This window comes from Octodon degus, unplaced genomic scaffold (assembly GCF_000260255.1).
Source record: "Octodon degus isolate 3935 unplaced genomic scaffold, OctDeg1.0 scaffold00023, whole genome shotgun sequence".
Taxonomy (NCBI): domain Eukaryota; kingdom Metazoa; phylum Chordata; class Mammalia; order Rodentia; family Octodontidae; genus Octodon; species Octodon degus.
Window position 1 is genome coordinate 7,507,817 of NW_004524599.1, and position 15,411 is coordinate 7,523,227.

At 44.4% G+C, this 15,411-nt stretch overlaps 1 protein-coding gene across 1 annotated transcript in view; it reads left to right on the forward strand.

The window, feature by feature from the left end:
* Nedd9 (neural precursor cell expressed, developmentally down-regulated 9) overlaps positions 1-15,411 on the forward strand; it is a 190,314-nt gene that overhangs the window by 74,722 nt on the left and 100,181 nt on the right. The window contains exon 2 of the mRNA XM_023712077.1: positions 7,034-7,198. Coding sequence (XP_023567845.1) covers positions 7,187-7,198 — 12 coding nt within the window. The 5' untranslated portion in view covers positions 7,034-7,186. The remainder of the gene's footprint in view (positions 1-7,033; positions 7,199-15,411) is intronic.

Here is a 15,411-nt window from a genome sequence, read left to right on the forward strand (position 1 = left end):
GGAAAGAAGTCAACTGAAGTCATTGAATATCTGAAAAGCAGTAAAGAGAGAGAGAGAGAGAGAGAGAGAGAGAGAGAGAGAGAGAGAGAGAGAGAGAGAGAAACACTTATCTGAAGTGGCACCCAACAAGGCAGAAATCAGCAAGCAGGACATAGCACTATTTTGTGGGAATGCAGTAACAGGTGTCGTGGACTGGGTGCCCTAAACCACAGATTTGCCACCTCACTTTGATGGAGGCTGGAAATCTGTCATCAAGGTGTCAGCGGGTTTGGCCACTGTTGCAAGCTGTGAGGGAAGACTGCTCCAGGCTTCTAATTGTACCTGCAATGTTCCTATTTCCAAATGACGCCCTGCTGGTGTGTATTGTGCTACGTGGCTGGAATCCCAGCCCTCTGGGAGACTGAGGCAAGAGGATCACAGGTTTGAGCTCAGCTGGGCAACCTAGCGACTCAAAAAATAAACAGATTCTGGTCATGCAGCTCAATACAAAAGTCTTGGGTTTGATCCCTAGTATCGAAAATAAGAGTAAAATAAAATTTTGAAGTAAGGTTTTATTCTCTTTTGGGCACTGGACATTAGAATGTCTACATATGAAGGCAGGGGGAACACAATGCACCCAGGGCACGGCCTTGAGCCCTGCTTGGATGAAGGTCACGGAGCAGGTGGACTTTAGCCCACCTCATGTTCTTAGGCAAAGCTACGGGCCATGGTGACCACAGATGGGGCCAACCAGGAGAGAGAGAGAGAGAGAGAGAGAGAGAGAGAGAGAGAGAGAGAGAGAGCAGTGAGTGACAAGAGGAGGACATGGCTTGGACAAGGGGCAGATAGTCCCTTTTTGTCATAGGACAAGGGGGACAGGAATGAGCGTGGATGCACAAGGAATTTACAGGCCCTGTGGGGAACGTGGGGGCCACAGAGCAGCAGGTGGCTCCTGCTGTTTTCCTCAGCCCACCAAGGCTGACTGAGGTTTGTGACCAGGGATCAGACAGAAATAAGCAATAACCAGAGATTCTGAGGAGAGTGGGAGGGTTTGCAATAGCCACTGCCGTGTACAAATTACAACAGCCTGCTGTGCCTAGAGGAGAAAAACGGATGGGAGGGTGCCAGTGCATTGGCCAGTGAGACAGAGCATGGCCTGACACCAATGAGGGCCCAGCTGTTGTTGGTGACCACGGATTTAAAGTAGCACCGATTGCAGGCTGCATAAGTCTCCAGCACTGGGCGGCAGCTGGGCAATTGATGCAGTCAACAGCTGAGTTTATCCAAGGCTGGGCTGTAGCCAGACAAATGCATCAAAAGGAAAAAGAGGCAAGGAGGTGACACATTTGGCAGGAGGAAGCAAAGTGAGGAAGCTGAGGGGCGTAAGTATGTGGAGCAGGAAGTGGCATGTGAGGAGCCTGGGCCTGCTTGTATCAGGGAAGGTTTGCTCACATCCTCAGCCCATAATGACCAGAGTGCATGGTGCCTGTGCCTCCTGGAGGAACAGATGTTGCCAGATGTGGCATGCTAATGAGCTGCAAGCTGACAGGCTTCCCAGCTGGACTTCCTATTCGGCACTGGCCCGATTGGCCCCACAGGGTAGCAGCAACTAGTGTCCAGTGTTGCCACAACCACCAGAGCATGCTAGGGGACATACACATCCTGCAAGAGCATGTCAGTCAGCTTCGCATTGCTGCACTGAAATACCAGAGACAGGCTATTAAAAGGTTTTTCAGTTGGCAGTTCTAGGAGACTTGAGTTCAGGGCCAAGCGAACCCACTGATTTTGGAATCTGGTGAAACAGCACCAAAGAATAGGTGGGAGAATTCCAGAGTAAGCACTCAGGAAGACAGGAAGCAGACGGTGAGGGGAAGGCAGCAGGGTCACCCAACCCCTGTTGGGAGCACACTCACCAATCTAAGGACTTTCCACAAGTCTGTGCCACCCGAAGTCTCCACCACAGGCCTGGAGCACTTCTCTGGTGGTCATTATATATGGACACTTAGGGGCACTGGACCTCCAAATTATAGCACAGACGGTGAGGTTCATACCAGTTTTGCATAGAGCTGGCATGGGGCTCATCCCCTACACCCATCTGCTAATCTCTATGGTATTTTAAAATACTATAATACTGGGCTGGTGAGATGGCTCAGTGGTCTAAAGCACCTACTTAGAACAAGCTTAGCAAAGCACAGGGACCGTGGTTCAATCCCCCAGCACCACATGCCAGCCAGCCCCGCCCCCTGGTGGGCTGAGCTGGCCACACACACACACACACACACACACACACATAAATAAATACTATAATACTATACTCTCTTTAGATCTTGAATTTTATTATAGCAAAGCTACAAATCCTCTCTTAGCTGCCATATATTAAATAAAAACTGTGGGTATTAACACAAATATTATTCTTATATTTCATACTGACCTTATAAGTAGTAAATTTGGAACTCTAAGTTACTGCACATACTTCAGTGTCTTCATATAGAGAAAGGGAGGAGAAGCCAGAAAGGGTTTAGAGAAAAGATGCCATATTCAAATTATTTCCAGTATAAGATAGTTGAAACTAAAAAGAAATATGATGAGAAGCAATGAGGACAGTCAGACCACGCTGAGGGACATGTCCCTTGGTATGAAACAAATTCGGAAAACGTCTGGTGTTATCCACTGAAGGGGAAATGTGCACGTCTATCATCCAGCAATGCCCCAGCCAAGTACAAGCGAATGGAAATAAGCGCGTCCAGAGCAGTGCTGCTCACGGTAACTCAGTACTGAAAACCACTCCAGTGCCCATCAGCATTACTGTGGTGATGACGAACGCTGATCTGCCCATAGCATATCACATTGCAATGAAAACCCAGCTGCAGTGAAAGGCAAGGTTGGGGACCACAAATTCACAAGGGCTAATTTTGCATTCTTCCCTAAGGGATAAATGGGCTTGGGGTGTACCATCCATCTGAGATTTCCCGTTAACCTTTTAGGGATGAGCCATGCTCTCCCACCAAGACCAGTAAAATTAAAAAACACTCTGGGGCAAGATCCTTTCTGGCTTGGGGTCATCTCCTCTCTCTCTCTCTCTCTCTCTCTCTCTCTCTCTCTCTCTCTCTCTCTCTCTCTCTCTCTCTCTTTTGGTGGAACTGGGGATTGAACTCAGGACCTTATGCTTGCCAGGCAAGCACTTATTCTACTGAACTATCTCCCCAGCCCCTCTCCACCCTCTTGAGTCATCTCAGGATTATAAATCCCGAGTCACTGATCACTGTCTTCCCTGACCCTGAATCTCCCACTAGCCCCTCCTATCGTTGTGTGCACCCACTGAATAGTGGCTGGCTTTGAGTGGCTTTGACTCTGCCCATCCTGAGGCCTGATGGCCCAAACCCTTTGTGCATTACTAAACATGTCCCTGTTTCTTATTCCATCCTTTTGCCCTACCCCTCATACAGGCAGTTGGAAACCCTAGCCAGGTCCCCAGTAGGACAACAATATAAATGAATTTTGCAAACATAATGCTGAATGGAAAAGAACACAGGAAAAAAAACACAAACTCGCTAATCTGTTTATATGAAATTCAAAACAAGGAAAGTGACCATGCAGGAATAGAAACATCAGTGGCTGAAACATAAACAGCAAGAAGATTATAAATCAGCACAGTTACCTTTGAGCAGGTCCACCCCAATGAAAGATTCGAACAGAAAATTGCCACATTTCCTAATTATGGACCTGTAAATATATTTCAGCACTGTTTTGCCTGTGCATAAGTAAAACTCTGTAGTATGTACTATATATTGTTTTCATTTTCATTTGAACTATATATACTATATGTATATATATGTAATTTTCTTGATATTATTTCTGTAAAACTAAGAATCAATATTCTTCCAAATAATAAATGTTCAAGCTTCTTTGGAGAACTACAAAAACTGTGAGCTTTAAAGTACAAGTACACAGGCGGGCGAGATAGTTCAGCGGTCTAATGCGCCTGCTTAGGCAAACTTAAGCGGTTCGATACACGGCACCACGTGCCACACCAACCCTGCCCTGAAGTGGGGCTGAGCCAGCAAGCCCCCCCCCCAAAAAAAAGAAAAGAAAGTAGAAGTGCAAACAGAAGCCAGGCATGAGGGATGTCACACATTATAATCCCAGCGCTCTGGGGGGTCTGAAGCAGGGAGATCATGAGTTCAAGTTTCACCTGGGTCACTAAGAGAAATTTTGTCTCAAAATAAAAATTAAAACTGTTCAAGGATATAGCTCAGCAGTAGAGCGCCCCTGAGTTTAATTCCTAGCATGGTGGGGTGGGGTGAATCAGTGAAGAACTATAGGGGCCTAAATATTTCAGAATTATAACTAGTCCTAAGAAGCTGATGAACACAAGTTATTCTGTCCTGCTGCCTGGATAAACATCTCTTCATGGGGACTTGGAAGACCATGCTGTGCCTTAGATCACTTAAGTCTTCTCATGAGAACATTGGAGGCAAGTAGAATTGGCTGCCAGGCCCAGCCACCGCCTTCCTCTCCCACCCATCCATCTGTGCCTACGCCTGGAGCCTCAAGGCCGACCTTCACCAAGGCCTCTGGCAGGCATCTGCATCCATAACAGGAATTAGCAAAGCAGGAATTTGGATTTTATGAGGCAGGAAGGACAGTGGCCCTAGAATGGAGTCTGCTGAGTCACCACCTGCCAGGGAGCTTACAAAACTATCCACCAGGTGTCTGGCTGTCAGAGTCCTCGCTGGAGCATGATCAGGCAGGCCATCGGCTCAAGGGTGCGTGGGCCCTGCACAGGCCCCGCGTGAACACTGCATAGATTGGATCTTAAAAAGTGTGTAGTCTCCTGTAGATTACAGACTATATCACTTTTATAACTGCCTGAACTCCTTTCTAAATATTATTTTGAAAACGCCTAAACAGACGGTCTCGTGGGTATCCTCCTCAAGACCTTTCCCCACTAGTCAGAGCTCTACTTCCTCGCGTTTATCACTTTCAGTCCTTGCCTTTATATCTCTTACTTCAATTTGCTTACACCCTACCTCCTGTGGCCCCCGCTTGATTCTTTGTCCCCGTGGGACATAACTCCAGCATTCCGGCATCGCTCCTAGGCCACCCCTCCTGAAGGCAGACCTGAGGAAAGGCCTGTGAAGACTGGTGGGCCTGGAATTCTTGGCAGGGACTCCCAATATCCCAGTACTTGGCACTTGGTCTAGAACGGGGAAAATGGTTTCCAGGTGCACAAGGTCTCTCTGCCCCTCTAGCGTCCTCTCCACTTGGGAGATGCACATCAGGAATGAAGCCGGAGCTCCAAACCCCGAGACTCACACAGGGTCCCCTGCTGGAGCTAGTACTGCCTTGAAGGGGAAGCAAGAGATGACATTAGGAAGAACACTCAGAAAGCCGCGGGGATCCTGGCAGTCATCCACAGTGGTAATCCTGGGTGGCGGTGGCATTTATAATAGTGTGTTAAACTAAACATTTGTTTTATATGGAGTGTGTGTGTGTGTGTGTGTGTGTGTGTGTGTGTGTTCGACACATTTCATTAATCCTTCACTGGGAAATACAACACACACACACACACACACACACACACACACACACCCCATATATTTCTGGTGCTATAGCTTATGGGATCCCCAAAACTAAATCAGCTCCAGGTAGTTGTTACGAGTGCAGACACCACGGACAGCTAAAATGTGTCCTCAAGGTTAAACGAGCAGCTTGCTTGCAGCATTCACTCTCCTGCTGGTTCTCTGCCCAGTCTGGGCTGAATACTTGGGTGACTGTGCCTGGGGTCAGGCCGAGCAAATGAGTCCCGGCCCATGTCCTATCACTATGCTCCTGCAAGGGCCTCAGAGGAGAATTCCTTTCCCTGCTGGCCGCCATGATCATAAATACTGTGTTTATCAAACCAAAATTACAGGAGGCCTTTCCTTCCCAGGGAGATGCCCAAGGAAACTAACTCCCTAGCCCAAGGAACACAGCCCTGGGAGGGCTTTTCTTCCTCATAAGGGCCGCTGGATGCTTCAGGATATAGTTTGCTGAGCATCTACTCTGTGCCAGACACAACCCTTACTTCAGTTTTCCCTTCCACTTCATTTTGAATTTTTATTCTAGATAGGAGAAACACTTCACTTTACAGAGATTCAGATAGCTACTTTTCAAAAAGTGTTCTGTGTATTCCATGGGGTTTAAATATCAGGTTTTTCTAAGACTATACATTTCAATGATAGTTTATAAACACACACACACACACACACACACACACACACACACAACTTCAAAGCAAAATCTTACAGCTGTGAGAAGATGAAAAGAAAAAAAAAATTGGCCAGAACTAGCCTACCAAAAGCCCAGTTGATTATTCTTCCAAAAAACAAAATCCAATTCTGGGCTTTGCATCTAAGCTATTTAAAAGCCACATTTCCAAAACATCAATTTTCCTCCTTTTTGGGAAACTAAAAAAGCATATGGCTCAAGTGACCTTCAGAAGCTGCTGGCCAGGGGTAGAGTCAGGCATATTTGGTGGCTCTAAAGGGAAAGAAAGCAATATATTAAATTGTTTTAAAGGGGAATAACAAGGGCATAGGGATGAGAGGACAGAAAAAAGAAGCTAAATCAGTGACTGACGTGACAGATTGTGGAAGGATCCTCTCATGTCTACCTGGCACCATGCAGCTGCCACCACAGAAGGCTCCTTCCTCTGTGCTTTCTCCTGACCTGGGTGTAGCTGACCAGAAAGCCTGCCAAGCTTCACAGCATCGCAATTTCCGATTTGCACAACTAGACTGTGGACTCCTTGGGGGCAGGACCATATTTTATGCATCAATTCAAGTTAGTTTAACAGGAATGACATGAATACTCCCCATGATTGCATGCATGAATAAGTGAATGAGTGCATGGATGGATGGATGGATGGATGGATGGATGGATGGATGGATGGATGAATTCTGGGGCAATGGATTTGCATATTCCAACAATCACAATACAATCCTTGAATGACAAAAGCATCCCACCTTTTCCGGAGTTTACCCACCTTCTTGTTTCTAACTTTTGTCTCCAGCTGCGTGAGCGTGAGTCCATGATGCCAGAAGCCAGCAGGAGCAGGTTGCACATTCTTCGCGAGGAGTTATGAAAAGGAGGAAGCCGGCCAGGATACCAGAACACTGGAATTATCCTCCTGGAGCGCCGGAGCGCCAGCATTCTACAGGGGAAGATGTGGACAAGGGTGAGTAGTGCGAAAACTAGCGTACATCTTGTGATTTCCTCTTCTGCAGTAGAACGCAGATTAATTTCTTTCAAACAATATGAATGCTGTTCCATGCTTATACAGGTCTGCAACTGTATTATACGTATATATGAATATATTTATACAGGAATACACAAATGAATATATGTGAATATATATGAATGTATATGATATATATGAATACATATATGAATATGTTTGTGCATATATATATCTATATATATATATGAACTTTGAATAGCCAGATGTTGCTGCTAGGTGAATTTTTTACAGGAATAGCCTGAGGCTTATAGGAAATCCTTTTCCACTGAGAAATTTCTAGCGAAGTAGGGCACAAGATTACTCTCAGGATCACTCACTGTGTGAGCAGGCCTGGAAGGTTTAGTCATGAACTGTTCAGAAGCTGATGGCTGAGGAAGGGATTAACCTATTTTCTGGTAATACTTTTTTTTTTTTTTTTTGCCAGTCACCTTGAACTACTTGACTTCCATTTAACAACTGCACAAGAAAATCAGCCTAGCCTGTGGTGGGATTAAGGTTAAATGGTCAAGCAAGGTTTCCTAAAGCTTTACGAAAATTAAATAGAAGAAGTTACATATAATTGCATCTATTACTTGGCTTCCAAGGGAGCCAGGCATCATGGCATGGGAAGGTGCATTGCATTCATGGCTATGTGTCTTGGTGGTAGAGTTGGGCTGAGGTTGAGTTAATTGAGGTTTTGGGGATATTTGTTTCCACATTCATTAAATGGTAATAGGACAATTGCTTACAGGATAAAATGAAAGATGCACTTAAAATAATGTGCTCAAAAGTGGTTAATTTTCTTATTGTTCAGTTTAATCATCTGTTGTTTGTATTACATGGAGAAGCAGCCAATTTTAAAATACTTAGGTTCTACATTTGCTAGTATGAAGCAGTGTGTGTGTGTGTGTGTGTGTGTGTGTATGTACACAAAATCAACAAATACAAAGCACTGAGCAGTCATGTTAGTCCAAGGGAGGCAATATTTTGTTTGCAGGAAAAGGATATAAGCTAAATGTAATGACAAATATTTGCTCTAAGCATGTTACTAAACCATAGAAGGGTTTCCCTGGAAGTTGTTAGAAGCAAGTTTGATTTTCACATCACTGTGATGTTTAAGGTAAATTATTACCTCTTAAAAATCTCTCTTAGTTCTTGGATTCTACAACATAAATCTGTCACATAATAGGTACCTTCAGAACCTTCAATCAAAGAAAATTATGAATCCAACTTGGAATGAATTACATTTACTTGTGGCTTCCCAAGCCACTCACCATGAATATGCATAGTGAAACAATTAATCTTCTATTTGTTTATACCTACTCAGCCAGATTTACTAATACAAAAACAGAGAAAGAAAAGAAGTCCTGGGCCAGCCAGCCAGTCAGTGGATTAAAGCGCCTGCTTAGGTAGACACAGGGACCTGGGATGGATCCTTGGGGTGCTGTGCTGACCCTGCCCCCAGGGCGTGCTGAGACAGTGACTGAGACGGGGCGTGGGGGCGTGCTTGTAATCCCAGTGCTTGGTAGGCTGAAAAAAGGAAGATCGCTACGAGTCTGATCTGTACAGTGAGACCCTGTAGACCCTGTACTAAATACATTTTAAAAATCTTTTTAATTAAAAAAAAAGTCCTTAAGCAAACCAACGTTTCATTCCATTTGAGTCCTTGTAACAACTGCCTTGTGTTCCTTCTGGCACATACTGGTTCTTGACTTTGGTTTTTGAGGTAGAACTAGACATTCTACCTCCTTAAATCTTTGATTTGCTTTAAAATTATCTACATGAAGAGTGGGGTAATTCAAGGCATCTGTGATTTTTTTTCCTCTTATCATTCAGTTTTATGTCCCATACACACATGCACACGCTCACGTGCTCACATACCGCTTCATACCAGCATAAGTAGAACGTAAATATTTTTAAATGATCATTATCACCTAGTGAACAAGAACATTTATTTCATGTTAAAGTGATTCCCAAGGATAGGTTTTCAGTGCTTTTGAGGGAGTAGTCAGTTGCTTTAAAATGTGGACCAGGAGCCATCGCTGAGCTGCAGCCCTGCCACGAACAAGTAGTAGGACTTCGAACAAGTTAATTCGCCTCTTTGTGTCTCATTTTCTTTAAGCATAAAGTGAGAATGAGAACTCCCACTCTGAGGGATTGTTGTGATGATTAAAAGTGTAAATTGCTTAGAATTGCAACCAGCACATAAGGCCTCAACAGGTGTTTCTGGTAACACCTGAGCTACATGGAGGGCCACTCCGCGCAGCTCCAAGTAATCTTGCAAGGGAGGGGGGGGCACCAGAAGTGAGCAAAGGCCTGGTGGCAGATGGACCTTGTGACACCGATGCAGGCTATGCTTGGTGGCTCTGCTGAGCTTCCTTAGGCTTTGGGGTTCTGGTTCCAGCAGCAACAATAAAGACACCACAGTTAGCACAACCCTTTGGAGAAACCTGTGCTACAGTCATAAATATTCTCAAAAGCAAGCCCCTCACAAGAAGCCCAGCAGATAAAAGCCAGCCCCAGTGCCCTATACAACAGGCAAGTGAGCACAAGGTAACAAGGTCACCTTTCACCTATCATTGCAGGAGGGCCTGGCACAGGGGCACTTTCTGCTGGAGTTGTTTGGTTTTGTTCCTTTTTCAGAGCTGCTAGTTACCATTAACTGAGGCCCCAGTAGCAAGCATCAACAGGCTAGTGTGGAAAACCTGGAAGACTGCAAAGGAAATTCTTTCCTTTGTTGTTTTTACCCTTCCTCCCCCAAAGAGCGCGAGAGGCTAGCAGCTGGCATGGAGAGCTGTGGTGTAGCTAAAAACAAAACGCCAAACCCCACACTTGCGTCACAGAAGACTAGAAAATGTTAACTGATGGAATTTGAAAATGTTGCCCTTCCCTCCCCAACTAAATACAAGTTCAAGGCAGGTCCAAAGTAGTCATCTACACCATGTACTTACATCTAAGTGTCCTAAAAGGGGAAATGAGATCAAGAGGGGGTAATTCACATTCTCTTTAATCACTTTTCTAAAGATATGATGCTTCTGACAGCTTTTAAGGAACATGAAAACTCTAGTGAAAATTATCACTCAGCATCACTATCGTTAAGAGATGATTTAACCTGTTCAGAGTTCCAGGTGGTTCCTTAGGCGTGAAGATGAAAGAGTAGGGAGCTAAGCACAGCAAGAGCTCTAGCCCTGCCATGTGAGTGTTGCTGTAACAAAATACCATAGATGGGGCAGGGGCTCCAACAACAGAAAGCCACTTCCTTACAGTAATGGAGGTCAAGGTGTGGGAAGGGATGGATTTTCCTGAAAGGTCTCTGTTCTTGGCTCGTAGGTGTTGTCTTCTCCCTGTGTCTTCATATAGCTTTCCCCCTGTTTTTGTAGGGCTCTACCCTATTGGGTTAGCCCAGCCTTACAACCTCACTTTAGCCTAGCCACTTCTATAAAGACTGCAAATTCAGTCACATTCTGAGGTAGTTCAGGCTTGGACTTGAATTTATGAACTGGAGGGACGGACACCATTTGGCCTTTATGTCACCTAAATGTGAGCATGTGTATCCACAAGGGCAATTTGGAATTTGGGGTTCTTTTGGTTTTGTTGTTGTTGTTTGTGTTGAGATAGGGTCTCCTTCTGTAATTCAGGCTATCTATGAACTCACTATGTAGCCTAGGCTGGCCTCAAACTCACTATGTAGCTCAGGCAGTTCCTCTAGAGTACTGGGATCACTGGCGCATGCCACCATGGCTGGCCTTGGACAGTTTGGTTTAGCATTATAGTCAAGTTCCCAGAAAAAAATGAATTCTGAGATTGGCTGCAAGAGGCTTATGAGGAATGCTCTTAGGAACCCTCCAAGGCAAAAGGGGAAGCAGAATTAGGCAGAAGGAGAAGTCAAGGTTAAAATAAAGGCCATAGCTCGTCCCTTGGGTGTCTGGAGCTGGGGGCAGGGGATGCTCTTCTCAGTTGTGTGGAAGTGACACAAGAGTTTGGGACGTCACACCCTTGCCTGCAGCAGATGCTGAATGTGGGCTGCCCCAGGGAGGAGGCCGGATATGCAGGAGGAAGCTCTTTTGGGGCAGGGATAATCTCAGAAGGAAAGCTAAATGAGAGTTTCTGGTTTCCAGCTCTTCAGGAGCTGACTCAGTGGACACCTGCTCAGGTTGAAGCATGGTCTCTGGTTGGGGCACTTCTGTGTCCTAACAATATGACGATCACTTTCCCCAAAGAAGTTTCTCCAAGTGAGTTGTTATCTGCTTAAGAAAGTTTTTAATAACCTACAGAATGGATGAGAATATTTGCAAACTGCATATCTGTGATTACTATTTGTGCAACTGAATTGCAACCTAGTTTTGTTTTGTTTTGTTTTTTTTAATGAGCAAAAGATCTAAATAGATATTTCTTAAAAGGAGAACTACAAATGGCCAGCAGGTATATGTGCAACATCACTAATCACCAGAAAAATGTAAAGCAAAGCCACAATGGGATATCACTTCCTACCTATTAGGATGTTTTTGTGGAAAAAAAATAAGATGAGTGGACAAGGATATGGAGAAGAGAGAATCTTTGCACTCCATTGGTAGGAATGTAAATACCTCTGACCACAACAGAAAACAATATGGGGTTCTTCAAAGAATTAAAGGTGAAGCTACCAGCCACTCTCTTCCGAGGATGTATGTCCAAAGAACTGGAAATTGGTGTGTTGAAGAGCTATCTGCATACCATGTTCATTACAGCACTGTTCACGACAGCCAAGATAAGGGAATTCCCTATGTGACCACCTGCACATGGACAGATGATGCCGTTGTGGCATCTGTAGATAATGCGCTACTCCTCACCCTTAAAAGGAAGGAAACTCTGGCATTTGTAAGAACATGGGTGGAGCTAGGGGACATTATGCTAAGTGACATAAGTCAGTCACAGGAAGACAAATGGCATGTAGAGCCTGTAAGTGGAAGCAAGGAGTAAAGCAGTCCTTATAGGGACTGAGGTCTGGGAAAAATAGGGAGAAACTGGTCAAAGGGTGTGTCCCTTCAGTACAAAATGAGCAAATACTAGAACTCTAATATCCAGCATGATATCCTAGTTATTAATACTGTACTGTGGACCCCAAAATTTGTTAACACTTAAGATCTTAAGTATTATTAACACACACATATACATACACACACATCATTATGTAAGGTGATATATATATATATATATATATATATATATATATATTAGCTTGCCTATGATAATTGCTTCTTAGGGTACACATATATGAAAACGTTATGTTTTACAACTTAAATTTTTATGATTTTTTTATTTGCCAATTATACTTTATTAAAGATCTAGGGGGAAAAAAAGGAGCTGCCTATCAAGTCTCTTAGTAGAGGCCAAGGTAATCTACTACCCCTAAAATACACGGCCCAACACTGAACAGCTAGCACATGGCCAGGCAGCAGGTCAGCCAACAGCTTAGTGAAAAAAGTACATGCTGTGGCTACAAAGAGATCAGGGTTCAAATCTCTAGCCTGCTTTTTACCAGTCAATACTACTTACTCTTACTTTTGATTTCTCCAGTAAAAATGAAGATAATTCCAACTCTGTTGGATTCTTACAAGAGACTTATACAGACACAATATATTTTGAGTGTCTTGCACAATGCCTGACACACAAAAACAGCCATCTAAAAAGCATTAGTTCCCTTCCCTGCTCCCGCAAGTAATTTACTGGTGGTAACCAAAGAGAAATGGAAGTTTCATCCCTACGTATAAAGGAGAGTGTTTCACACATCCTATGTGCTCAGAGTCACCTGTAAAGATGGTTTAAATGCATATCCCCAAACCTCACCCCATGGGACTCTAAACAAGACACTCCAAGATAGGCCAGGAATGTATCATTTTAGAGAGTTCTTTATATCAAAATTCAGTCCCATATTTAGAAGATGCCCATGGATGTTTTTGCTGCTTCTGTCATGAGTTCTCTGGATGTGGACATATACATCACATCATACTGAACAAATACGATGTACTCCAAAACTAAAACATGCATAAATCATGTTAGTTATAAAATCAAACCCATTCTCTTTTTCCATGTAGTTTTATTGAGGCATAAATCAACACTAAGAGGCAATTTAGCACAGACAGGAATTTTATTGGAGAATATGATCCCCTGGGCTCATCTGGAAAATAAGAAGCATATTTAAAGATAAAATGCCCTGCAGGTGTAAGAGTCGCTGGGCCCACACAAAACTCATCTCGACGAACACACAACTTTCTCCTTTAAATCAAGTACATGTAGCTCACCCAGATGGGTGGCTGGAGGGTTTTTGTGTTTGATCATGGGTAGCAGCATCCAGCTGTACTGCAGAAATTACACTGTCAATAAGATGCTGACCAATGTCCCCAAGGTAAGCAGGCTGTAAGATACAGAAAGTGACCCCAGAGTTCAAACAAGCTTCCCCTCCCTATCAGACCCTTTCCCCAGCTTAACGCCAGGGCATGTGGGGTCTTACTGTCCTCTGTTGCTACCTTTCCGCTACAGACAGCGCCCATTTATTCTAAACTATAAAGCTTTGCGGTTCCCTGAAAAGAGTACTCTCCTCAGTAAAACCAAGCAGAGGTGAAAATTCTATCTGTGGGAATCCATGCTGCCAAAGAGTAAAGAACACAATGGAATGGTCTACTTTCCCCACCATTCCAGTAGCCACTCAGATTTACTCACGTCCCATATAAGGAAGAGTTCTAGAATTAGCACGACACAGATCTTTCCAATCACTGACAGGGCTAAGCTGACCTCTCTACACAATTAATATCAGGGCAGGGCTGGGGTGGCCTTTTTCCTTGGATTTGTGTTGTCAATCACACGATCTACTCTGGCTATGGCTCCCATTTTCATTTCTGGACAGTTTGCCTTCCATCTCTTTTAAGCTACTTCTTCAGATGTGACTGACACACACAGAAGTTACCTTTACATTAAAAAGAAACACACATCTCCTATCCTTGAAGGTGTATCCAGAGCCCTCTCAGGTTTGTGTTGGCTTGCTTAGAAAAGCGTCTTTAAGAAGCTAGTTTACTCATAGCCAGGGCTTCTTCTATTCTAGTGTTTTAATCTCTGTAGAGCTCTGCCCCATGCTGTGCCTTTGCTGGATACCCAGCATTTCAGAGCTGGAAGGAACATTAGTCAGGATAGCACTGCAGTGAGTTGCAGTAACAAGCGAGCCTCATGGTCACAGCAGCAGCTCCCAGTGTGCAGAGGTGAGCTCTCCCATGTGGGGCAGTCAGCGATTCCCCTGGGCCACTGTCATTATCCTTGAGGATTTAGAATTCTTCACTCATGAGGCTCCCACATCTCAGGATTCTTTTTGTGCTGTTAACAGTGCAAATGGAGTGGTAAAAGCGTGGGACATGTAAGGAAGCAGCTGGGAAGTGGAATAAAATGCACTCGTGCACACTCCACTGACCACTAATAGGATCACTCTAAATTCAAGGCAGTGAAATGGCGAGGTGCACAGGTGTCTGTCCCATCTGCCTCAGTGACACCTTGGGTGTCCCTTGCTTTCAACGTCTTTCTTGGTTAAAGCAACAGAGACCCAGAGGAAATAAGTTACAGCTCGGTAATAGTCACCAAGGGGCTTCTTTCCCATTCCAACTCATTTCTACTAATGTGCAAGGGCCTCATAGAGGACCAAATGCAATGAGAGCCTTACAGAGGCCTGTCTACCCAGAACTCCAGGATGAAGACCATGACCACCCTGTTCCAAAACCCATGGCTCAACACTGGACAAATGACTGTTTCCAGGAGTGAGGGACAGAAGCAAACTCTAATTATGGGAAATACCTCTTGGTTCCTAAGGGATATAAAATTACTTTGAGAAAAGTCAAGAAAACTAGAAATAAATTACCCTGCAATGCCTCCAAATGTGCGAGTTTCGCGCTTGGTTCTATCAAGATAACTTTTAAAGGGTGAAAACAGCGTTTATGGGGACAGAAGTTCTGGATGGTGTCAGCCTGGTTTGCAGCCACCGTATTGGCTGGTGAAAAATGAGTCTTGATGGGTTGTCCTCAGTTGGGATGAAATGTGAGGAGAAACAGAGGCTTCCAGAAAATACCAGATAAAAATGAGGAAATGGGTCCAGACAGGAATGGCCTTGCTGTTGGATGCTGAGAGCTGTCTGGGAGGGTAGCGCTTCACCA